Source organism: Schistocerca piceifrons, chromosome 6 (genome assembly GCF_021461385.2).
Source record: "Schistocerca piceifrons isolate TAMUIC-IGC-003096 chromosome 6, iqSchPice1.1, whole genome shotgun sequence".
Lineage (NCBI taxonomy): Eukaryota > Metazoa > Arthropoda > Insecta > Orthoptera > Acrididae > Schistocerca > Schistocerca piceifrons.
Genome location: NC_060143.1, coordinates 146,694,685 through 146,722,579, shown reverse-complemented (window position 1 = coordinate 146,722,579; position 27,895 = coordinate 146,694,685). Strand labels below are relative to the sequence as shown.

Here is a 27,895-nt window from a genome sequence, read left to right as displayed (position 1 = left end):
CTCCATTCCAAAATTTTCAGTTTGAGCACTGATTTGTGTTGTTTCACATAATTTCAATGGCACTTGATATATTCTCTAGTGTTTTATGATGGTTTCTTGCTGTTCAAGAGTTGTTTTAGGCATACTGTCATAGATATCCTTTTTCTTACAAAGTGATTTGAAATTTCTCATTGCACTATCACAATCCAGAACTAAAGTACTTAAAAGCATTTTCAAGCACAAAATTTGCATTGCATTCATTGTTTACATGATTTTTTTCTTCTTGTGTGGTGTTTCCATAAATAACCTTTGTCCACTTTTTGGAAACAGATGAGATGTTTTGTGGTACTTTCAACATACTTTTTCTTTTATTTATTTATTTTGATCAAACATCAACTGATTACAAAAAAAAGTTTTTTTTGCTCTAGTCTTCTGAATAAGTCAGAGCCTTACTTACTAGAGTTACATATCATTGCCTAGCATTATTATCTACACAACTTTTTTCTAAATTTTGTTATACATAGATTAAGGAATTTACAGTTTGCGACACAGTATTCAGATCTGAGATACAAATATTTACAGTTACACACAAGTTTACTAAATTTTGAAACTCATCTATTCAACTTTCAGGTATCATGTCATTCTAGAATCAATGATGAGAAATGTGACAAACTTCCCACTGGGGCAGCATCTTCCCTGTAGTATGTGACCCACAGAACATATAAGCAGCTAACTAATGAACTGCAACTTTAGATAAATAACACTTACCTGCATTCATACTTGTTCCATACGTCATGGCACTTGAAAGGTTTCTGGGCAAGCGATATCATCACAGGATGTGTTAGATAAACAATTTCTTTCCATATTTTGAGCCAGTGTAGCCTGTGCCCATTGGGTTCCATTCACTGACGGCGGGAGTGGGAGGCTTCTTCCATCAAATCGTATATCATCAATACACCCTTTTTTTTAAAAAAAAAGAGGATGTGTATAATCAGATCCAGATACAAATTATGAGAATGTTCAAAGATGGAAGAATTGTTTATGTGCATCAGCTGACAAAAAAAGAAGATCAGGTAAAGGGTTGTCAGGCAAACAAATTAAAGAGTTCAGTAGGTATCCTTGAGATTCAAAAGTTAATAGAGACACAAAGGAATTACAGACATTGACTACAAATGGGCATTGATCAAAATCAATGAAGGAAGTTGAAAATTTGTGCTGGACTGGGATTTGAACCTAGGTCTCCTGCTTATTAGGCAGATGCTCTGATCACTAAGCCATAAGGACACAGTGGTATTGCAACTGCACAGACTACCCTTGCACACCTCCCATCAGACTCAATTTCTCTACTTATCCACACACTACTAATGTAGCACCCCTGGACCATTATCCTCTTTTATTCATGGCATTTAGCCAATTCCTGTAAGAGTTCAAGCCTCGTGTGCATCTGCACTGAAGAGACCATTGGCCATTTCACATTAATTATATGTGGTGTCTGTTCTTTCGGACTCATGGGAATCGGTGATATGCTGTGAGTATGGTGATAATGGGCAAGGGGTGCTACATTAGTAGTGTACAGATAAGTTGAGAATTTGGATCCGATGGGAGGCGTGATAGGGTAGCGCGTGCAGTTGCGATGACCACTGTGTCTGATTGGCTTGGTGGTCAGAGCATCTGCCTAGGTAGTAGGAGGCCCAGGTTTGAATCCTGGTTCGGCACAATTTTCAACTTTCCCCAATAATTTCAATCAATGCCTGCTTGCAACCAGTGTCAGTAATTCCTTTGTGTCTTAATTCACAAACCTGCTGGATGAAAATGGTGTCTGTTCTTTTGGACACATCCAAAATGAGAGACACCACACAAATTATTAATTGAGAAAGAAGGTGAGAATCATAAATTCAGAACCATTATAAAGGAATTAAGTGCAGCGCAGATGGTAGCTCAGATGGTAGAGCACTTGCCCGTGAAAGGCAAAGGTCCCGAGTCTGAGTCTCAGTCTGGCACACAGTTTTAATCTGCCAGGAAGTTTCTTAATAGGACCTTACTTCATAAGCTGGGCTGAGTTTCCATCTTCACTGTACCAGAAATTTGGGAAAGTAACTAGCTAGAAGTCAACTCCTAAAGCGATGAAGATTTATTTTACCTTGTACTGATTGACAGGGACCAAGTAGCGAAGGCATTAGTAATTTATCCATTAGGCCAGGCCAAGTTATGACTTGAACTCTATTACAGTGTATGTAATGATTTTCAAGGCAAGTAAAAATCAACCTGCCTTACAGCACTGAAATTATAAATTCTGATCTATTCATTCAGCACTTAGACTTGACTATAAAGCAACCTATTACTGGTACCTAATGAAACTGAAATTATATTTTCAAAGAAAAAAAACCATAACTTTAACAATATAAAAGAGGAAAAGAGAAAGATAATTTATACTTCCACAGATATAAATAACATAGCTTAGAAGATGGTTTTAAGTTAATAAAGATTGAAACATGATTATATTAAGAGTTATCCATAATTTTACAAATTTCAAGAAAAATATTAATGTATTTATCATGATATCGTGGTAAGTTGACTAGTCTCTTGTTACTGGTATCTCTGATTAGAGGCTTAACATATTTTGGTTACTCTGCACTGTACAACAACAAAAGAAATAAGGTATTATAAAATGTTACAAGAAGGATACATTAACATACACTATGAATAGTATTTTGTATGGGTATGGCTAGAATAACCTATGGTAGATAATTTTTTTTATTATAAAGGAATCAGATATACTAGTAGTGCAGATTTCATTTTAATTATGATACACTCACTTCACACATATGAGATTATTTATTTTTATGTTTATATTAACGTCCCTAAGGTACATGATTAAGCAGACTGGAGACAGATCAGTTTAATTCATATCAGTATAGGCATTCTTGCATAGTACTACAATCATCATCATCATCATCAGTGTTCTGCCAAAAGGCAGGTTTTCACATGGTAGTTCTCCAGGCTGTCTGGTCTTCTGTCATCCTCTTCAGGTCTGCATAATTTCCTCTTCCCTTTATGTCATCTATCATCTTGTATCTCCTTCTTTCTCTCAGTCTTCTCCCAGAAACCAATCCTTCCAAAGCATCTGCTAGCAAGCACTCCCTTCTCAATGAATGTCCCAACCAGTTCTTTTTCCTTTCTCTTACAACCTTCAGCAGACATCTTCTCTCACCAACACTTTCCAATACTCTTTCATTACTCACTCTTTCCATCCAGCTTATTCTCTCCATTCTCCTCCACATCCACATCTCAAATGCTTCTAACCTTTTTCATCCTCTCGTCTCAGTGTCCATGTTTCTGTCCCATATAGTGACACGCCCCAGACAAGATATTTGCCAAGCCTTTTCCTTAGTCCTTTATCTAATTTGCCACATAAGAGTCCCCTCTTTCTATTGAATGCCTCCTTCACTATTCGAGTTTTCACCTCCTGGTGACATCTCAAGTCTTCAGTTACTGTGCTTCCAAGATATTTAAATTCACTTACTTGGCTAATGGTAGATTGTCCTATTTATTATTGGACAGTCTGCATCTTGTACTGATGACCATACTCTTTGTATAGGCATTCTTGCATAGTACTACAATATAGCCACCGAATGTGACTGAATGGTTATAACTTTGCATAGACTGCTTATAAATCAGTATTTGTGCACAAAAAGCACTATAGCTTACTATGGACCAGTACAAAGGGAAGCAGGAAATAAAATGAAACTTCATGGACTGATAGGGTATGTAATATGTATTTACAGCATCAAGTCAAATTTATAAAAAAAACTTGGCAGCATGAGCCCAATGATCAGTATGAGGCTGAACCTGTGCTGCACCAATTTGGTTGTGAAGGATATAAGAAAGCCATTATATCCTCTCCTGTGGCAAGCTGGCTCACAACTGTTGTATCCAATCCTTAATATACTGCATACTGGCACGATGAGAAATTGTACATGATGGGTCCCAACATGATGAAGCCAGGAGTAATACCTCTGTGCCTCTCCAAAGCATTAGGAGAATAGGAACCCTCCCCATGTCACCAACATACTTGCTGTGATGTTCATACAGGGTAGTGAAGAACCACAATCAATTACTTAACACTTCAAATCACCATTCTTCAGCGGTCGAAGCTTTCCAGTCATGGCACCACTCCAAACGCAGTTGTTTGTGTTATGGTGTTAACAACAACCTACACATGGGAGAGTACTTATGTAGTCCACCTTCCGCTTTCCTCCAAGAATAGTGCAAAATTACACAGAAGGTTGAAGGGCATCCATTAATTGTTCTCTGATTGCAGGCACGGATGTGGTCAGGTGTGGTCATTGTACGAGCTGACCAGCTGCCCAAATGCAGATCCATAACGGGTCCCTTTTCCAAATTCTATCAGGCACTGCACTGATATCTCTGTCCCACACTAGTACATGGTATCTCCACATTCTTCACAGTGGCCACTCAACATCTGGCACAGTTCACACATCTTATGTATCCTACCATACCTGATAACAACACTAAACATGAGCAACACTAATGCACTCTGGTGGCCATTCTATCTGTCACAGAAGACCACAACTCTTAGTTAGTTACATACCTGCCAATGGCAAATACATGTATGAAGTTACATGTCTTCTGGATGCTTACTTTTTTTAACTGGCAATGTATTAGGAATGAAGAAAATAGGGAAATCCTTTGAAAGAATGCTTTAAACAGTGGAATGCTCAAAACTGAAGCATCATATCAGAAAACTTGAGCCAAAACTTCCAAAAATAAATTGGGAAAGATACATTATTTGTAATGAAGCACATGCATATGATAATGAAGAATACACTTACAGTTTGGAAATATGTGACCAGAGAAGAAAGAAGAAATGAAGTTGAATGTTTCTATTACAAAAAGTAAATGGGGAAAAATGTCTGCTGCTCAACACAAGCTTATAATATTTGTATGGATAGTGTTTTATAATTCAGATGCTAAAGAAGGAACTGAGTGAGAGTATACCACAAACTGCCTCAAGGGCTTCTAGATACAAAAAAAAAAAAAAAAAAAAAAAAAAGCTCTCTGAAGACATATGGACCTTCCAATGTTCCAGCTGATGGAATCAGAAATACTGACCCAGCAATTGTGAACAGCCTCACAGAATTGCTAAGCTAGGAGAGAGGAGAGATATCAGAACACTTGCTAGCATACAGTGTGGTTTGCACCCAGAAATCCACATGATAATGGAAATTAAGGGCCAGCCAGTTTAACACCTGTGGTTATAAAACCAAATATGTTTGTATAATATGCAATACATTACATTGGCTATAATAGATTGGATTACAGAAGCAACAAATTTACATGTTATAGTCTGATTTGCTCAGGGCATGACAGACAGCTTAGGTAACATACATGGTAGAGTTCATTGTTGGCTCTTGATGTGAGTTACAAAGACTGAGGATAGAGTGGTTGATTGGGTAAAGACATCTCCTTAGTACAGAACTCACGAGAATTGTTAGGGCTTACACAGGTAAATGTAACAGACTAACAATTGTTTACAGTACATACAAATAACATAACCTTTTGTGTCTGCTCTAATATTAAATTCTTTGCAAATATCTGATGGTTTACCATAGGTAAGGAAGTTAGGAATTTGTGAACTTCTCCAGGAGGAGCTTGCAACAGTAATTTACTGCTCAAGAAAAAAGAAGCAAAAGGAATACTGCTTGTTGCTTAAGCCATACCTGGAGTATTGCAGTTCTGGTGGTGGTTGTTGGGATGTTTAAGGGGGACTAAACAGCGAAGGTCATCAGTCCCCCATTCCAAAAACAGGCAAGACATAAAAGCAGTTCTGTGTGAGACATGTACAAATCAAACCTCATTCTCTGCAAAAACCAGCAGCAATATTTTTGAGGTCTCTAACAATGTCACTGTGACAATAAAGAACCTCAAATGAATCTCATTAATACCTGAATGAAAAGTGAAAGATTAGGATACACATGAGGGGTAAGCATAAAGTTTTAATTATCACTCCCATAATTAATGTTTTGTTTGTTTGCAGATATATGTCTGCAGTCTTGATACACACAGAAACCCCTGTGCCACAGCATGTTTCTAGATGAACCAAAACAAAACAGCACATCCCATTGATGAAGTGGAGTACAGGGCAGTGTTTTGTTTTCTGCATGTGAAAGGAAACAGTGCTACAAAAATCCATGATGAGTTGGTGGAAGTGTATGGCAGTGATGCAGCATAATATGACACAGTGGTTAGGCAGCATAACACTTCCCCAGTATGGTCAAACAAGTCTGAATAACAAAGAACAAAATGGCAGGCCATCTCTTTGTGAAGAACAGGGGATCACAAGTGAAGTGAAGGTCTATTACTCGAAGACAGGCACATCACAATCATGATGACAGTGGGAAAAGTGAAAATCAGTCAAAGATTAGTTTTCAGCATCTTGAATGACTTTCTGGATGAGCAAAGTTCATCACACAGCAGGTTCTGTGACTAGTTACTTGTAGTTAAAGAGCCCACCAAATGAAGGCAACAGGTGAAATGTTGCAGCTGTGTCAAGCACTTGATTGATTTCTTTAGCTGCTCTTAACCATGAAGAAGTTCTGGGTGTATCGCAATGACCTTGAGGCAAAGGAGAAATGCAAACAATGGAAACACATGCACTGACCACCACCAAAAGAGGTGAAGCTGCAATTATCATTTTTAGCATTTTTGGTCTGGCATGGTGTGGTAGTGTGGTAATAGCAGATTACACTTGTAAAAGGAAAGCCTGTCACAGCAGTATGCTACTGAAGTCTGTTGATGAGGGTATGAGAGGCTGTCAAGATGAAGCATTGCAGAAAGCCAGTGTAATATTACCCTTCCACACATCACTATTAAAATTCTCTGTCTCTGCAGAAGTTCTGAAAGCTTCATGAGGTGTAAGATATACAAAAGAAAAACTTTTTTGTTATCTTCATTTTCTCTTGTTGGTGGCTCCAGTTCTTGTGTCTAGGGGTACATTTTTGCTGCTGAAATTTTGACTTACTGGGTTCCAGATGACTAAATAACTATTGAAGTATTATCTGTTGCTATGATTTTCTTTTATTTTATCCCATTCTTCTATCTCACACTGACTTCACAATCTCCATTTTCATACAACCATCAATTGCACTGCTGTAGATAAAATTAAAAAATGTGCATTTCCATCAGAGGCATGCCCACTACTCCTCACTTTCTGCAGTACTCACAATATTCCAAACTGTTTACAAAGCAAAAGAGCTTACAAAGTTTCTTGAAAAAAGTAGAATCTTTACCAACATATAACATTATTTTATAAATTAATCCAGAAATAAATTTAATAATTAGCATTAGACTGTGCATTTAATAATATGAATTTTAAATACGCCAGATATTTCATAATTCCAAATATTTCTACAAGAAGAACAATTTTAGATGTACCAATTGTAACAGCTTAATTTCTTTTTATATATTTTATCCTGAAATATAATGCATCATACACAAAATCAAATGAAATTCATTCAATGAAACAGCTGAGAATGTTAACCTATGTAAGGTTTAAGATACCTTTTGGTATCGCCTATTTCTATAAAAAGAAGGTAATGTTAGAGGAGGGTGTCCCTTTGCACCAGCCAGGGGTGTCTTTTCTCTAAGACATTGTCCCACCTCATTCCGCAAAGGACACAGTCACTAATATTGCTTCTTTGGATTACCAAATTTTGTGCCCCTGCCCCCCCCCCCCCCCTTCCACCCTTAAATTCTTCTACCATGACATCTAGTGACGTCTTCCTCCTACCATGGCATCTAGTGACTTCTCCCTCTTTCCTCAGGTGAAGAAACCACTCTGTGGTAGGCATTTCCAGAATGATGATGAAGTTATTTTCAAAGTGGAATATTTCCTGAAAAGCCAAAATGTGGACTTCCACAACTAGGATCTCCAAAAAGTCACCAGTCATTGGGAAAAATGTGCCACATTGACAGGTCAGTATGTAAAGCAGGATTAACACTCTCACCAAGTTTTATGGTCACAGCCTGGTTTTTTAAAGGCGATAATTACAATTTATGATTACATGATTACTGCTGGTATACAGATCTCGTGCAGGTTACACTGCATGAGCTGATACTGGTTAAATGAGAAGGAATGGAAGAGAGACCTGTGTCTAGATTATTCTCATAAAATAAATATGTTACACTGTAACAAGTAAACAAACTGAGCCTGCTTCATAGGTAAATGAGCAAGGGATTGATGCAGATTACTGAGGAAGGTCCTTAATGTCTTATCTGAAATACTACAGTGATTCACAAGACTGAAACTATGTGCACTAATGGAACAAAATAATTAAAGTTATCAATGACTAATTATGAATATGATTAAGAGATTATTGATTATGTGTATTAATAACAATAATACTTATCCTTTCAATTCAGAATGCAAATGGGATTATAAATAGTATGGATACTCTTTTAGAGAAATATTGCAACTGATCAAATAATAAATATCCACAGTGCTTATATAAGACAAACCATATTGCTGTCATATGCAGATTGTTCAGATGGTTTCAGAGAAGTATCTTCAGCCTCAGGCATTCTCTTTGTTATGGCTAACTAAAGAGAGTATGGTTGCATAAGGTAAATTATGGGAGGAAGGCCTTATCTACGAGGGCTATCCACAAAGTACATTACGTTTTGGAATTAAAAATAAATAAAGTATTGGAATTTTTTTAAATTATGTACAGATGAAAGCCACACTTAAATACTACTTCTCTACATAGTTTCCATTTAAATTAAGGCACTTATCATAGCAATGGATGAGCTTGGAAATTCCTTCGTCGTAAAATTCGGTCGCCTGCGCCTTCAACCACGTGGTTACCTCTTCTTGAAGCTGTGCGTCGTCATCAAAACGCTGCATAGCCAACCACTTCTTCATTGCTGGGAATAAGTGGAAGTCGCTCAGTGCCAGGTCGGGACTGTACGGCAGATGAGGAAACAACTCCCACTTAAAAGATTCGAGAACTTCACAAGTGGCATTTGCCGTGTGGGCCTGGGTGTTGTTGTGAATCAGCAAGATCTTTGAGCCCAACTTTCCCCTGCGCTTGTTTTGTATTGCTCTTCTGAGGTTGTGCAGAGTTTGGCAATACCTTTGAGAGTTTATTGTAGTGCCTCTTTCCAGGAAATCCACAAAAATCACACCTTTTCTGTCCCAAAAGACAGTCGCCATCACCTTCCTTGCCGACATTGTCTGCATGCATTTCTTGGGTTTTTGGGGGGAATTTGTGTGCCCCCACTGCATTGACTGCAATTTTGTCTCGCAGTTCACATGCTTAACCCATGTTTCGTCACCAGTAATGATGCGATCGAGTAATGAGTCGCCATCTTTCCTGTAAGCGTCCAAAAATTTTAACGCTGCAGCCATTCGCTGATTTTTGTGAATCTCTGTCAAGATTTTTGGTATCCATCTTGCACAAAACTTGTGGTAACCAAGCTTTTCGGTAATGATTTCGTGCAACAAACTTCGTGAAATTTGTGGAAAACTCATAGAGAGTTCCGTTATTGGGAAATTACGGTTTTCACGGACCGCGGCATCGACTTTTTCTACAAGTTCGGCAGTCACTACGCTGGGTCTTCCACTTCGCTCTTTGTCGTGAACGTTAGTTTGGCCATTTTTAAATTTTATGACCTATTGACGCACTCCACCTTCAGTGATTATGTTGTCCCCAAACACTTCACAAAGCTGCCGATAGATTTCTATCAGCGTACAGTCTTTTGCAGTCAGAAACCTTATTACAGCACGCACTTCACACTTCGCGGCATTTTCAATTAACACTGACATTTCAAACTGTCACAGTAACTCAATGGAGTACAGCACGAACCTCTTACTAGCACGGCAGGATGCCGACTGAGTGGCGGAATGCCATGACACCAAGATGACCGCGCTAGCCCCGCCCCTAATGGACAGAAACGAAAACGTAATGTAGTTTGTGGATAGCCCTCGTATTATACCACAATGCATAGGAATTCATGGATCTCTCTGCATCTGCATGCAAACCACTCCTCTTGACGATACATCTAGTATGTTAAGTTTTAAAACCTGCATAGTCCTGTTTTGGAAAATGAAATATTATTCACTGCAGAGTATATAGAGCCACCAGGTAAAATTAGTTCTGAACTATGTGATAATGCATCTAGACTATAAACTGATGGTATTTCTTAGTTGCTGAAGATGGAAAAATAAGTTGTTCTCTTTAAGAATGAAGTACAAAATATTGCAACATGCAGCAGATAACATGGCAGTCATACTGCTATAGTCATTCCTAATGGGATAGCTTTTTGCATTTGTAATATATCTCGTAGTATTTACCATTCTGAAAATCTTCAAAGAGATGAAACATTTTCAAGTTTCCAATTTCTTTATGTCCAGCTGCATATAACTCATTTTGTTTGCCAATTAAGATCCAGTGATTGCTTTCAAGGAAAAAGCATTCATTGTAATACCGCCCTTCACCAACGTCGAGTTGCAAAATGGCTGTGAACCCATACAGCAAAACCTGTGAAATTTGATGGGCTTTATTTAACATCTGTGAAAAATCACAACACGAAAAAGTTAAGTTTACTTACATAATTGAAGATGCTGTTGTCTCATTATTTTATCTCAAAACTGGAGAGTGAGTAATGTGGAAATTGTGCTGGGCAGTTATGATGATCCCTTGCAGGGGCACACTTATGCGTAAAGTACGCAATCCACAGATAATGTTGTCTTTTACTGTTCCATTATTGTTTTACAATTGCAAAGCCATACCTGTTCCTTCGTTATCGCTTCAGCTAACAGTGTTAAATTGTGCTGTGTTCAAGTGAGCAGAGCAGTAATATACAATAAACAATCAGCTAGGTGAGAAAAAAATTATGAGCCATGCAAGAAAATGACCTAGATTCTGAGCTAGTGGCACAACCGCACAATAAGACAGTTGTCTATTATATAATTAGCAATCAAGTAAGTGGTTGGCTGGGGTCTGATGCAACTGCATTGTTTAACGCTTCACTGGGTCATTACTGTGGGATAACACTTATGCTTGGCACAGTGATAAAAATTAAATTAAATAGTGATTTAGCTCATATAATGCAAATTTATTTTTTTGTCATTTAGTTAAACTAAGATTAAACTCTGATTTTGTCACACATGTTTACCTTTGGAACATGAAGACAGCTGTTCAAACAATGGGAAGTCCAGAATGAAATAATGACAATATTATCAAAAGAACACATTGCCACTCATCATGTAGTATCAATCAATGTTGATTCACAAATAGGCACAATAGAGAGACAGTCAAACAAGTAAACACACACACACACACACACACACACACACACACACACACACACACGACTACTCTTTCTGGCTAGTGTGGCCAGAACAGAGACAGTGGTCATATGAATTGCGTTTGCCTGACTGTGTGTGTGTACGTTGTCTAATTTGGAAGAAGGCCTTTTGGCCAAAACCTTACTTCTTTGGCAGTCTTTTTGCTGGGCGTGCTCGCTCAAGGGTAAATATGCACCTACTCGTAGAGCTCTAATGTGACGTATATTTGTCATATGACAGCAAAACTTAGAAGATATGCTAATGTGTTCATGCAGAACTAATTTATGCTGGAAAAATTCCAGTTTTGGCCGCCAGGAGCAAATCTGGCACTTAACACAGTTTGTATGAAGGTATGATATCCATGCTGTCATTTGACAAGCCATAACGTGAGTCAGTATGGCTATTGAGAAGACAGGCTGTGTGCTTTTAGCGAAATTGTTTTATATGAACAGCAGCAATTACAGTGCTGCCTGGGCAGTTTATTGCTGACTGAAAGGTCTGTGGAGAGGCCCAATGTCATTAGATGGTTGAAGGAAGATGATAATGAAATTCAAAAACATGGGTTGCAAACTACTATTGATCAATTTCTTTTACAGATGCAGCATTTTGTTGACGTCTCTGGTGATTGTATTAAATAAATTGTGTATGCAGCCGTTAATAATAACTTTGACCTTTTCTGCCCATTCCTAATGCATTACATATGGAAACATTTCTGTATGTCTTTCTTCCATTCACAGCACCAGACTTACATCTGGTGGCCAAAATTGGAACTTTTTTTTTTCAGCATAAATCAGTTCTGCATTAATGCATTAGCACATCTACCAAGTTTTGCTGCCATGTGATAATTACAGCCCTTACTGGACCTCTGTGAGTAGATGCACTTTGCTTTAACCACTTGGTATTAAAGATACAGATATAGAAACAGTTTTCACAGATGCAGTGAAAGAAAAAAAATAAGTAGCAGTAAATAGTCATTAACCTTGAACCTATAGATGTTTTACTGTGTGGAGACACTTGGAAACTTACTAAAATGTCAGTAATTTCAATATCATTTTGTTAATGCAGTATCTAAAAGACAAACATAACACAGTATTAACTGTCATCTAATTTTTGACACTTAGATCACTGGATGTAATTTTCTAACTCTCATGAGAGAGAAAACATTACTCAGCTTGAAAAAGAAGAGCACCTAATTACTAAAATCTACACACTACCTATTTAAAGGGGTGTTACACTCAAAACATAACTTCTTTTAAATTAAAGGTGGCTCTTCCAACCATTCAACTGAGTTGTTGAGTCCATTTTATGCCCAATATTTTGACAGCTGACCCACTAATCTTCTTCAGGTGCTGTGAGTAGTGCTGTTATGTATACTTGCTGCCTGGCTGGAGTCCAGGCATGTTGTACATATAACAGCAATGCTTGTAACACCTGAAGAAGATGACTGGGTCAATTATCAAAATATTATGCACAAAACAGAAACACAACTTGATTCAACACCCAGAAGTATAGCATTAATCGATCACATCGAGAAGAGATCACATTTGTTACACGCACACACACACACACACACACACACACACACACACACACACACACACACACAGACACACACACACACACAGTTCTCTCCTGAAACTGCACCCTTGTAGAGCTACGCATATACAGAGGTGACAAAAGTCATGGGATAGGAACGTGCATATATGCAAATCGTGGCAGCATCACATACACAAGATATAAGAGGAAAGTGTTTGGCAGAGTTGTCATTTGTACTCAGGTGATCCAAATGGAAAGGTTAACAACATAATTATGGCCACAATGGGAATTAACAGACTTTGAACATGGAATGGTAGTTGGAGCTCAATGCATGGGACATTCGATGTTGGAGACCATTAGGGAATTCCATATTCAGAGATCCATAGTGTCAAGAGCATGCTGAGAGTACCAAATTTCGGGCATTACCTCTCACCACAGACAATGCAGAGGCCACTGGCCTTCACTTAACAACTGAGAACAGTGGTGTTTGTGTAGAGTTGCCAGTGCTAGCAGACAACCTACTTCGTATGAAATAACAGCAGAAAGCAATTTGGGACATATGACAAATGTATCCAGTAGGACAGTGCGATGAAATTTGGCATTAATGGGCTATGACAGCAGACAAGTGACATGAGTGCCTTTACTAACACCAAGGCATGGCCTGCAGCCCTCTCTTGGCCTCGTGACTGTTGATGACTGGAAAGCCATGGCCTGGACAAGAGTCCCAATTTCAGTTGTCAGGAGCTGATTGCAGGGTTTTAGTGTAGCACAGACCTCATGAAGCCATGGACCCAAATTGTCAACAAGGCTTTCTGCAAGCTGGTATTGGCACCATAATTGTGTGGGCTGTGTTAACATGGGATGGTCTGGATCATCTGGTCAAACTGAATCAGTCATTGACTGGAAATGGTTATGTTCAGGTACTTGGAGACCATTTGCAGCAATTCATGGGCTCCAAACAATGATGTCACTTGGCCACAACTGTTCATGATTGATTTGAAGAACATTCTGCACAATCTGAATGAATGATATGGTTACCTAGATTACCAGACATGAATCCGATTGAACATCTGTGGGGCATAACTGAGCTTGCACATAATCCTGCAATGGCAATACTTTCACAATTATGGATGGCTATAGAATCAGTATGGGTCCATATTTCTGCAGGGGACTTCCAAAAACTTGTTGTGTCCATGCCACATTAAGCTGCTGCACTCTGCTGGGCAAAAGGAGGTCTGACATGATATTAGGACATATCCCACAACTTTTGTCATCCCAGTGTATACATAATAATATTAAGTTACAGGAATTTTACATCTATGTTAATTATGAGAGTTATTCAGAAATAAAAGATTCAAAACTTGGTGTACATTTCTGAACTAATATCTTTTTGTATCAAATTGATGTTGTATATTTTGAACAAAACAGCTGTTAGGTCCCGAGTTCGAGTCTCGGTCGGACACACAGTTTTAATCTGCCAGGAAGTTTCGTATCAGCACACACTCCACTGCAGAGTGAAAATCTCATTCTGAAAACAGCTGTTAGACTTCCTCCTGCTCCTGCTGATGTTTGTACCCTCACCACTGATGCTTGTACATGTCATCATCTTTCACACCTTCAGCTGAAGTGATCTGTCAGCACTCTTCAATAATTGATCATTAGTTCTTGAAATGCATTGTCATTCACAGTTATTTTGTGTCAGTACAGTATGCTGATGAGCGTTGTTCAGTATTAACAATATTCCCCTCAACAGCTTCCCACACTATTGGTTTCAAGCAGACTGATGCATTATTTATACTGTTAAACATTAAATATCATTACTGACCAAGAGGCCTCAAAAGAAAAACTTTACGAGAAGTGATAAGTCTGTAATAAAATAATAAAAGATTGCAATGACTATTTGGCATGAAGCTGACTACTGACAACTTTTATTGTAGGATGAGTCAGCACTTGATTCCCTTACATTTGAAGTGTGCAACCCAAGTTTTGACACCCATTTCAAATCATATAATGTAGCACATATACAAATCTGCTGCACAGAATTAGCATATTTTAGACAAGCAGTAACACTGTTTGAAGAACATTCTGCAAATGTTCATATAATACTGCAAGAAATTTGTTTCACAAGTCTGATTTGTTGACTGCACATGCTTAGCTTAAACATTGCAAAAAAAAGTTCTGAATAATTACTTGAAACATATTTGCAGTTCATCCAATGATGAGTGAAAATCTGAAACTAGCTAACTGGAGATAAGGAAACTGAAAGAGTAAACTTCTATGAATATACTGCTTACCTTAGTTGTGTGCCACTGTCCATCATCCACAGCAACAAAATCAAGGCTGATAAGATGTTCGATGCTGGAACCACCCATCACCTTGTAGTACAACTGTAAGTGGTGGTGCTTGATCTAAACAGAGGCCAAAAAAAATACAGTATGGCGGAAAATTTAATGTGGTGTAGACCAATACATTACACCCAAACTCAAAATGAGATAACAATTTATCATTCCTATAGTTACATCACTTCTTACAATGTAGTAAATAACCTCTGGGTATTGTGTATGTCATCAACTCTAGTTTAAATAATAAAAATGTGGGTTTTCTGGCTGTAGTGACTGACTGCACACAGAAAACTCCAACCAATTACGATCAGGCTTTAAGTTCATGTCATTACACAAAACATAAGAAGAACACTACAGAAATTCACAGCAAGCACATTGCAACCAAAGTCCCCAAGACTGAACCAAAGAACCATGAGTTCCCAAAGACCGTGTACTCTGCACTTTGTAGGTGGCAGTTACTTGCAGTCAATGGTCGCCACATAGCCTCCCCCAGCAGTGCGGAGCACTGGGGGAAGGACGTGGGTGTCTTCCTGTGTAGTAATGTTGTGGGATGCTTGCTGGTTGATAGAGGCATGTGCAAAGAGTCCTTGCTGTCTGTGCAGGGTGGGCTAATGCTGGTATAGTCCGCCATCCAGTGGGGGATGGGGGGAACGGACTGGTCGACCTGCAGGCGTGAACTGGACTGGCACAGAAGATGTCGGTGTTGCAGTACAGGCGGAGAGGGGGATGCAATTCTTGAGCATTCTGTCGGTGCTAACCGTTGCAGCTATGCCTGACATATCCACCCCATGTGGGATGGGGACTGTGTGCAGGATGGTGATATGTGACATGGGGGTGAACTCGCCTGAAGTGTCCCCTATGCAGAGGACGAAGATGGATCCCTTGTGGAGTTGCAAGTAAAGCTCGTCACGTGGGCGCTCAGAGGCGTTGATTGAGATGCAGATTTTGTCGACAGTGGACATAGGGGGCACAAGGGGAGGTGGTGGGGAAAAATAACATTGTTCAGGAGAAACACTGGAACACTCTGTGGGGGCATTGGATGCCGACACTTGCGATGGGGTAATGTCACATGCAACATGTGGTTGGGCCTGAGGTTGTGGATTGTCACACTCAGTGCCTGCGTGAAACAAGGGTAGACTATCGTCACATGCAACAACTGAGCTGCCCACAGGTGTAGGCTCAGTGCACATATGATCAAGGCAGGGCACAGGGGAGGGGGCTGTCTGTGTGAGATCGGAGTCATTACCTGACGGAGAAACACCTGACTCGAGAGGGTGTGGTACAGATTCCGTGATCATCCAGGCTGGTTTCACGCATTGAAGGGAAACTATCTGCTGACGGCCACTGACAAGAATGTCCTTAGTATTGTCCATGTGAGCCACTATTCGATGCAGGCCAGAGTGATGTGACTGTAATGCCGGTTTGACTGCGTCATCCCACAACATAACAAACTCGCAAGAGTACAGAGCTGAATGCAAAAAGACCCAAGGACAGTTGTGTTGTCACGGAGGGGGCGTGCAGATCACAGCTATGTGTGTCTGGACATGTTCAACTAGAACAGGGAGGTCAGACAGGTAGACGACTGCTTCATTGTTGTCAAACTCTTTGGGGAAAACTAGTGTCTCACCATACAGGACCTCCGCAAGTGAAGCCTGGAGGTCTGTCTTGTAAGCTGTGTGTGTTCCTAACATAACCCAGGGAAGGGCGTTCGACCACTCAATGCCGTGGCACACGAGAGCAGCTTTCAGAGTCCTGTGCCACTGCTTGATCAGTCCATTGCTCTGTGGGTGGCAAGCCGTAGTGCAGAATCTATCCACCCCACAGAGTATGCAGAGTTTGTTAAACAGCAGGGATTCAAACTGCCTTCCCTGGTCAGTGGCAATGGATGTAGAGCAGCTGGATTGAGCTATCAAGGAGGATACGAATGCAGGCTACGGAATCTGCTATGATGTCCTGCAGGGGTATTGGCTCCACCCAATGTGTAACACGGTTAATGACAGACAGGATGTACCTGAAACCATCAGACACAGGTAACGGTCCTAAGAGGTCCAGATGCACATGTTGGAAGTGGCCTTTTGGGATGTCAAATTTACTTCAACAGGGTTGTGTGTGCCTGCCGACTTTGCTGCACTGGCACTGTAAACAAGCATGAGCCCAAGTACAACAATCCCTCTTCACACCCAGCCACACAAAGTGTTCTGTAACAAGGTGTGTAGTAGCTTTAGCACCAGGATGTGAAAGGCTATGTAATGTAGCGAATACTGGGTGTCGCAGAGCAGGGGGAACAATATGCTGGGTGGTGCCCACAGACGTATCGCACCTCAGTGGACTGACTGAGCACAGTAGGTTGCGGGAAATGATCTGGAGGGAAGTATCTGGGTCCAGTCGGGAGTTGTGCAATTCAGCGTCATTGTTCTGTAAGCGGGCCAATTCATCGAAATTAATGGGGAACAAAATTGCAGTGATACATGGTAGGTAGTCGACCAACACATTTTCTGAACCTCGGATGTAACGGATGTCTGTTGTGTATTGGCAAATTAAGTCCATCTGCCGAAACCTATGTGTGGGAAGGTCAACAGCAGGGTTATGGATAGCCTCCACGAGGGGGCAATGGTTTGTGAAAGTTATGTTCCTTCCTTCGATGTCTGTGCAGAAATATTTTACAGCTTCATAAACTGCAAGCAATTCTGTCAAATGCTGACGATTTACATTGAGCCATAGATAGTTTTTTGGAAAAGAAATGGAGTGATTGTGTCATGTCACTGAATGCTGTTGGAGGACTGCACTGATTGCAAAATCACTTGAATCTGCTGTAATAGAGATGCAGACATCTGGCAAAGGGTGGGCGAGAGTGACACCACGTGCTAACGCTGACTTAAGGTCTTCAAAAGCTCTCACCATGATGTCAGACCACTGTAGTCAGTGACTGCCTGAGGTTTGTTTCCCAGCCAGTGCATCAGTCAAAGGGGCTTGAATTGCTGCCGCCATCGGCAGGTTATGATAGAAACTGATAATTCCTTAAAACCAGTGTAATTCATGAAACTACACTGGGAGGGGTAGATCACAAATGCAGTCAAACTGCTCCTGAGAGGGGCGTATACCTTCTGAGGGAATGGTGTACCCCAGAAAAGTGACAGCGGTGCAGAGGATTTGTGACTCACCGTTATTGATCTCGACTCTGTTACGTGTCAGTAAGTCCTGTATCATGGCCAACTGGAGTTCATGTTCTCTGTCAGAGGAGGAAAAAATTGAGTATGTTGTTGAGTTATGTGTAACAGTATGTGCAGTTAAAGAGAAGTGAGTCTATAAAATGTTGCCAAGTTTGGGCCGCATTTTTGAGAACATAAGGCATGTAACAAAATTCATAGAGGCCGAAAAGTGTGATCAACACTGTCTTTGGTATGTTGCTCTGTTCCATGTTTATCTGTAAATATTCCTTGCAGCAGTCCAAAACACTGAAGATGCGTGCCCTGCTAAATACTTGCACAAAGTATTGTATATGAAGTGTCAGATAATTGTCTAATACGGTCCACGCGTTGAGGCACTGATAGACCTTTTTGGAAACTAAATGTATGGGTGAAGACCAGTTACTGTCCAATGAATGAACAATACCTGCCCACAGAAGTTCCTCCACTGCAGCCTTAGCGAGGCATAGCTTATGTGGCAGCAGTTGGCGTGCTTTATGATGCACTAGTAGCCCGTCTGTTGTGACAATTTTGTGTGTTGTGCCATTCGTGATAGTGTTCAGCTGGGCTGGCGAACTCACTTGGCGGCCATCGTGAACGGGAATCGGTAGCATGTGAGAGTCACTAACCTAATGTGCTGGGGAAGCTGTCCGTGTTGGCGGCGACAAAGTTCCACGAGGCGCATCTCTGGTGTCGGGGGGCAGTGGTGTCCAAGTCCCACGCAGTGCATCGCCGGACTAAAGCTGGGTGAGACAGTCCGAAATGAAAAAGGAGGTCAATGCTTAAAACTGGGTCTTCTATGTCAGCCGTGTAGAAGGACCAAGTGAACTGTTTGCCAGGTATGAGTTCAATAGGTAACTCAGCCAAACCATTGACATGAAGTGGCGATTTATTTGCTGCTCGAAGGAACAGTTTAGCTGGTGTCATGTCCATTACAGTAAATGTGGGAGGTATGACACTAATGTCTACTCTGGTATCAATGACAAAATACTGGCACGAACCTAAATCCAAGGTGTAAAGACATCCCCATGGGGTGGGGGATCTGACAGAATGCAACATCTATGGGCGCCCTTGCATGCATCTGCAAGCCGTGGCGTCTACTGCGTGCAGTGTTTGGGAATGTGCAGGGCGGGTGGCAGTTGCAAGCAGCATCCCTGTAATTGGAGTGGAACCAGCATATGTGGAGTTAGCTGTACTCATCCCGCCAGCCGAAGCATCAGGCGGGCAGGCGCTAGCCTGGTTGGGGTGGGGAGAGGCTGCTGCTGGCCCGGTCGCGATTCCTGATCTTTGCCACTAGATGGCTGCTGTTCTGTGTGCTGCCCGCAATACACACATGCCCGGCCTCTACCATCTGATGGTGGAATTATGCTCACAGGATTACCAACCTCAGTGGTATTAGGTGCTGTGCTGCATGGAGGGAGGTGGCAGTGCCGAATAATGGCATTTGCCTGGTCTACCAGCCATAGTTTATCCTCGAGTGATGCTATAGTATGTGGAAGCAAATGTAATTGTAGTCCTTGCAGCAGTTTCACCAACCACGATGCCCAGAGCGCTAAGTTTGGCAAGATCTCGGTACTGACCTGCGCACAGAAGCATCGCCACAGCTGTGAGGGGGTTCTGTCATCTAAAGGCTCATCATAAATAATGTTGTGAATTGTATCGGCTGGCAGATGAGAAAGGCATTCAATGAATAGTTCGTGGGCAGAGCCATATTTGTTGCTCTTGGGTGGGTTCAGCAACAAGTCGCTGATGAGATCAGGGTGGTCATGCAGGTGGTTCACTAAACACACAAAATGAGTGCTGTCATCCGCAATACCATGTATGTCCAAGGTGTTGTCCACCAAGATAAACCATGTCACTGGGTTGTCTGGTTGTAACGGCGACAGTTTCGGAAAATGACCAGGGACCAGTGCTTGCGGGGGTGTAGGAAAGGCACGAAAAAATATCCAGTCCTTGTAGGCAGGAAATCTGCACAGCCATACGATGAGCAGGGTATGGCAGACATGGAAGGATCAACGGCTGATGCAGACAAAATCTAGAGCAGAGACATGTGATTGCGATTGAGCACTGAGTGATAGGGCAGAACCACGGCAAGTGCATCGCTCGAGGTGTGCGTGGGGTGGCAGGTTGGGTAGGTGTATACATGGGCCGGTGCAGTTGATGCGAGTGCCCCTTTGACTGACATGGAGATGGACACATTAAATGGCAGACCGCTCTGAGGAGGGGGCAGCCCTGCATGTGGACCCCAAAACTGGACAGCCACGTTGTCCATGTTTTGTGGTAGAAACTCGGGCGAAGGGTTTCTGGGATCTTGTCCTGGAGGAGCATTCTGTCAAGTGTAGAATGCTGTAGAAGGTGTCCACCCCGATGTGTACAGCGCCCGGTGTGGTGTGCCGGCAGAGGTTAGGGTCGTCCGGCCGGTCGAGGCAAACACGGGAGATACAAACATTCCCAATGTATTAGTAGCACACGGGGTAAAGCATTGTGCTTCACAGTCGATTGTCCATTCTGCAGTTGTGGCATCCTCCACTGTGGGAAAAACTGGAGGTTGCAACATTGTCTATTGGCGCAAAAACAGTGGTACGCAGCGAGCAAATGCAATGTATTTTCGCAACTCGGGGTCACGAATGTGGGTTTTCTGGCTGTAGCGACTGACCGTGCACAGAAAACTCCAACCGATTACAATCAGGCACTTTTATTAAGTTCATGTAATTACACAAAACACAAGAAGAACTCTACAGAAATTCACAGCATGCACGCTGCAGTCAAAGTTCCTAAGACTAAACAAAAGAACCATGAGTCCCCAAAGACCATTTACTCTGCACTTCGTAGGTGGCAGTTACTCGTGGTCTGTCACCATAATAATAATAATAATAATAATAATAATAAAAACGGTAGAACAATTCAAGACAGGATCTACAACTTTATTGCAATACATATTTTTTATCTAGTCCCATTGTGTGGTTTCTGTGAAAACTAGTTTCCACACCCCTAAACAGCATGGGGTCTCACTAATGATATTTCTACTGAATTAAAGAAAATACTCTATCAACTTTATATGTAATTAGGTTGAGGTCTTGAACTGCACAAATCTGGTTGTATTTATTGTGACAGATAAACAGATAGAGTCACAGAGAGAGAAGGGAATAGGGAGAAAGAGAGATGGAAATTAGAAAATGGTCAAGCTAATAACAGTGAGATTAAGTATTAGGCATGAACCGGATAAAATGAAAACAATGATAGTACAGTACAAAGTATAAGTACACTAATGAGGTCTGACAGCAGCACAGTCAAATCCAAAGAAAGTTATGAGAATTGCTGGTACACACTTCTCCAGTGTCAACAGCAGTAGCTTACTGTCTTCACTTCACAGAAAATTTCTGAATTTTTGAACAAGACAGTCCTGCAGTCTCCATATACAAAGAAAAGCTGTAAACATTACAGAAGTAACACCTTTGACAATAAACTGTAACCAGTTTGGAATATTGTTCAAGGAAACAGGGAAAATACTGTACTTACAGAAGATGACAGTTCATTCATTGTGTTACACTGATGGAAGAAAATCTGCAGGAATGGAAAATCACTCAATAGATAATTACAACAAAGTGGAAAAGCTCTTAGAAACTAAATTAATTGTTATTTGTTGTTAAATTCCTATACTTTATTTGCACTTACTGCGGCTAAATTTAAGATATAAAACTAACATGATTGCTGCTGCCTTGAAAAAGCTACAGCTTCCTCTTCTATATTTAATACAAGTTATTATTTATCTTCTATTGCTAACTTAATGTCCTCTTGGTTACACTGATAGTTATCATGGAAAAATAGTTGGCTATGTGCCATAAGAATAAGGGCTACACATTATGTGCATACCTACACTCCTGGAAATGGAAAAAAGAACACATTGACACCGGTGTGTCAGACCCACCATACTTGCTCCGGACACTGCGAGAGGGCTGTACAAGCAATGATCACACGCACGGCACAGCGGACACACCAGGAACTGCGGTGTTGGCCGTCGAATGGCGCTAGGTGTGCAGCATTTGTGCACCGCCGCCGTCAGTGTCAGCCAGTTTGCCGTGGCATACGGAGCTCCATCGCAGTCTTTAACACTGGTAGCATGCCGCGACAGCGTGGACGTGAACCGTATGTGCAGTTGACGGACTTTGAGCGAGGGCGTATAGTGGGCATGCGGGAGGCCGGGTGGACGTACCGCCAAATTGCTCAACACATGGGGCGTGAGGTCTCCACAGTACATCGATGTCGTCGCCAGTGGTCGGCGGAAGGTGCACGTGCCCGTCGACCTGGGACCGGACCGCAGCGACGCACGGATGCACGCCAAGACCGTAGGATCCTACGCAGTGCCGTAGGGGACCGCCCCACCACTTCCCAGCAAATTAGGGACACTGTTGCTCCTGGGGTATCGGCGAGGACCATTCGCAACCGTCTCCATGAAGCTGGGCTACGGTCCCGCACACCGTTAGGCCGTCTTCTGCTCACGCTCCAACATCGTGCAGTCCGCCTCCAGTGGTGTCGCGACAGGCGTGAATGGAGGGACGAATGGAGACGTGTCATCTTCAGCGATGAGAGTCGCTTCTGCCTTGGTGCCAATGATGGTCGTATGCGTGTTTGGCGCCGTGCAGGTGAGCGCCACAATCAGGACTGCATACGACCGAGGCACACAGGGCCAACACCCGGCATCATGGTGTGGGGAGCGATCTCCTACACTGGCCGTACACCACTGGTGATCGCCGAGGGGACACTGAATAGTGCACGGTACATCCAAACCGTCATCGAACCCATCGTTCTACCATTCCTAGACTGGCAAGGGAACTTGCTGTTCCAACAGGACAATGCACGTCCGCATGTATCCCGTGCCACCCAACGTGCTCTAGAAGGTGTAAGTCAACTACCCTGGCCAGCAAGATCTCCGGATCTGTCCCCCATTGAGCATGTTTGGGACTGGATGAAGCGTCGTCTCACGCGGTCTGCACGCCCAGCACGAACGCTGGTCCAACTGAGGCGCCAGGTGGAAATGGCATGGCAAGCCGTTCCACAGGACTACATTCAGCATCTCTACGATCATCTCCATGGGAGAATAGCAGCCTGCATTGCTGCGAAAGGTGGATATACACTGTACTAGTGCCGACATAGTGCATGCTCTGTTGCCTGTGTCTATGTGCCTGTGGTTCTGTCAGTGTGATCATGTGATGTATCTGACCCCAGGAATGTGTCAATAAAGTTTCCCCTTCCTGGGACAATGAATTCACGGTGTTCTTATTTCAATTTCCAGGAGTGTATTTTAATGCAGCTAACAGTAGTTACCAATCCTCAAATATAGATACTGAGAAAAAATTCTCAGTATTTGCGAGTTGCCTACATTGGAGAGAGCTTTTCTATCACACGTCATTTAATGATCATGTGTTAAAATTAGAAACATTCAAAGGCACTGACATTCAATTGTTCAGAGACTCAGACTAAAATAGTTTGTGATCAGCTTCTGGTCCAAGACTTGAAGATTCTTATAAATCTCATGATTTGCCCTTCTTTTTCTTACATTTCTACATTTCCATCATTTTTCTTAAAGGAACTGCTCATTTGGTTTCAGAAGGTATAGACTGCATGTCTCACTTTTGTATTAAATGTTAATACCTAGACAAAGGTCAAACAGCAGCAAGCTGCTGTTCATAGTTTCTTAAGAATAAATAGCACCATTACCCATTCTCAACAAAAAAGTTCATTGTCAGACGGATGTTCATGTTTATAATTACAGACAACAAATGCTGAACATGTAGTGTTGGTTGTTTTCATTGTGATTAAAGTGTAGTGATGCCATACATCAAAAATGATGCAAAAAAAGGACTTTTTTCTGTGATTGTAGCTAAGAAGGAACTAGAACAACATAAAAAAAACTTTCTAAGATAAGAACTGAGTTAGTTTTGTGCCATTTGCTTTGGAAGTTTTGCATCATTTTATATTATTGATGGTTATTTTTTGAAGAAGTTCATACAATCAGAGCAGAACAGCATACATACACCTAAATATTTTGACCACATGCAAAGTTGGCTGTAACATTTACAAAGACAAAACAGTGTCAAAGAATGTGTCTGTCAGACAATTTAAAATGTATACATAAATATTTATGGAAAATTCTGTTGGTTCTTGTTGAAACACAGACATGTTAATGACTTGAGTGAAATGTATTAATGTTCCACAATAATTATTGTGGAGGAGTAATGTTAACAAGCCACAGAGTATTTGAGGCACTGAGTCATTAACAGATACATAAGCAAGACTAAGAACATTTCTAGCTTTTGGACAAATCCTTCTTCAGAGCTATAGATTCACATACAGACATGCACCTGCACTACTACACTGTCCCAATTGACTACATTGTGCCAACCCTACAGCCCGTCTGTGACATGGGGTTGTGTCAGTGGATGAGGGGAGAAAAATAGGTGGTGAATGGGGAAGGGGCTGGGGAAGAGTGGTTGACACCTAGAAGGGAGAGGCAGTGGGTGAACAAGATAGGAATGTGACAGTAGTGAGCTCATTCTGGCCACAGGCAGGGGCAGCTGTGTGCGGTGCACAGTGACATGGAGAAGGAGTGGGTTATACATCTACATCTACACCTACATGGATACTGTGCAAATCACACTTAAGTGCCTGGCAGAGGGTTCATCGAAACACCTTCACAAGAATTTTCTATTATTTCACTCTTGAACAGCATGCAGTAAAAACAAACACTTATACCTTTCCATGTGAGCTCAGATTTATTATGATCATTGTTTCTCCCTATGTAGGTCAGCATCAACAAAATATCTTCGCATTCAGAGGAGAAAGCTGGTGGTTGAAAATTTGTGAGAAGATCCTGCCACAATGAGAAATGCCTTTGTTTTAATGATGTCCACCCCAACTCCTGTAACATGTCTGTTACACTCTCTCTCCTATTTCCTGATAATACAAAATGTGCTGCTCTTCTTGGAACTTTCTTGATGTACTCTGTTAATCCTATCTGATAAGGATCCTACATCATGCAGCAGTACTCCAAAAGAGGACAGCCAAGCATAGTGTAGGTAGTCTCTTTAGCAGAACCATTGTATCTTCTGAGTGTTCTGTCAATAAATTTCAGTCTTTGGTTCACTTTTCTCACAACATTTTCTATGTGTTCTCTCCAATTTAAGTTGTTTGTAATTGTAATTCCAAGGCACTTAGTTGAATTTACAGCCTTTGGAGGAAGATCTGCAGCGGATAGGCACTTGATGCAGGGAGTGGCAACTGACCCTTAACATAGACAAATGTAATGTATTGCGAATACATAGAAAGAAGGATCCTTTATTGTATGATTAAATGATAGCAGAACAAACACTGGTAGCAGTTACTTCTGTAAAATATCTGGGAGTATGCATACAGAATGATTTGAAGTGGAATGATCATATAAAATTAATTGTTGGTAAGGCGAGTGCCAGGTTGAGATTCATTGGGAGAGTCCTTAGAAAATGTAGTCCATCAACAAAGGAGGTGGCTTACAAAATACTCATTCGACCAATACTTGAGTATTGCTCATCAGTGTGGGATCTGTACGAGGTCGGGTTGACAGAGGAGATAGGGGAGATCTAAAGAAGAGCAGCACGTTTCGTCACAGGGTTATTTGGCAAGTGTGATAGTGTTACGGAGATGTTTAGCAAACTCAAGTGGCAGACTCTGCAAGAGAGGTGCTCCGCATCGCGGTGTAGCTTGCTGTCCAGGTTTCGAGAGGGTGCGTTTCTGGATGAGGTATGGAATATATTGCTTCCTCCTACTTATACCTCCCGAGGAGATCACAAATGTAAAATTAGAGAGATTCGAGTGCGCACAAAGGCTTTCTGGCAGTCGTTCTTCCCACGAACCATACGTGACTGGAACAGGAAAGGGAGGTAATGACAGTGGCACATAAAGTGCCCTCCACCACACACTGTTGGGTGGCTTGTGGAGTATAAATGTAGATGTAGATGTAGATTTGATTGATTTATCGTGTAACTGAAGTTTAATGGATTCCGTGTAGCACTCACGTGGATGACCTCACATTTTTCAGTATTTAGGGTCAACTGCCAATTTTTGTACCATACAGGTATCATTTCTAAATCATTTTACAAATTGGGAGGGGAAGACAGAACACAGGGTGAGAGAGACTATGGAGAAGAGATGCTGAGAGCAGGGTGAGTGAATTTAGGACCATTGTACAGACGTGCTGGTGTATATGGAGCAGCAGCTAGTCCCTAATCCTGCAACTACCCCAAGGAACCAACTGCACAGGAGCACACTCCTCATTACCCAGTATCATCCTGCACTGGAACAACTGAACCATATCCTTTGCCATGGCTTTGACTATTTATCATTATTTCCAGAAATGAATAATATCTTACCCACAATCCTTCGCACCCCTTCCAAATTGGTAATCCACTGTCCACTTAAACTTAGCATTATCTTTACACCATACCTACCTCCAAACCCTAGCCACAGGGATCGTAACCCTGTGAAAGACTCATGCACAAGACTAGGCCAATACATCCACCCAATGCGTCCTACACCAGTCCTGCCACAGGCTTATCCTCTCGTATCAGAGACAGAACAGTCTCTGAAAGCAATCACTTCTTGTAATGTCTGCACTTCATTTTATGTGGGCATGACCACCAACTTGCTGCCCACATGAATGACTAGCTATGGCCAAGCTGTGGCCAAGAGCAGAGTTGACTACCCAGTAGAGCACAACATGTATAATGTCAATGATTGTTTCATAAACCATGTCATCTGGAATGATGATATACTTGGTGCAGTGAAAAAAATTTCAGAGTTCTTCCCTGGCAATGTCAGAGGCTGAGCAAAATGGATCAATAGCCAGGTAGAATTCCAGTAAGAAAGAATTGCTGATAGTGCCACAGTGAACATGAATGATAGTGCCACAATGAACATGGAAGTTATTGTTACACCCTGTATGGGTTGAGCACCTGAGCAAGCAATGTACCAAAATGGCATCATAGTGACAAAGGAATATCATCATAATGGTGGCTCCACAAAGTATCACAAGAAAGTTGAAGTTCAATGCAAGAGTAACCATTCAGTTTACCGACACAGCACAAAAGACCACCTGAAAGGTGAAGTTGTGAAATCCTGGAGTGACCAAGAGAGCTGACCAAATAGGAAAACCGAAATGAATTATGTCATTACTGCCCACCATAGCACAGCATGCAAGAATTGCCCACTTGTACTAAATCTCCAGAAATGTCTCAGTTTAGCCAGTGAGTCCATAGATGGTGGTATAAGGGGTGTACAATATAACTGACCATGCTTTCCCAAACAGGTTTTGTGATAATTAAGCCAGTTCGTCTTTAAATTTACTTAGTGAGCTCCTGCATAGGAATTCTTCCTACCTGTTATGTGGAGATGCTCTCATAGTTTTATGCCACCTTGTAGAGCCATAGCAGCACTGTCAAACTCTGAAAGTG

General features: G+C 41.5%; 1 protein-coding gene across 1 annotated transcript in view; it reads right to left on the bottom strand.

Moving 5' to 3' along the window:
• LOC124803199 (neural-cadherin-like) overlaps positions 1 to 27,895 on the bottom strand; it is a 275,285-nt gene that overhangs the window by 22,583 nt on the left and 224,807 nt on the right. Inside the window, 4 exon segments of the mRNA XM_047264381.1 lie at positions 748 to 788; positions 790 to 938; positions 10,352 to 10,538; positions 15,178 to 15,291. Of these exon segments, the coding sequence (XP_047120337.1) occupies positions 748 to 788; positions 790 to 938; positions 10,352 to 10,538; positions 15,178 to 15,291 (491 nt within the window).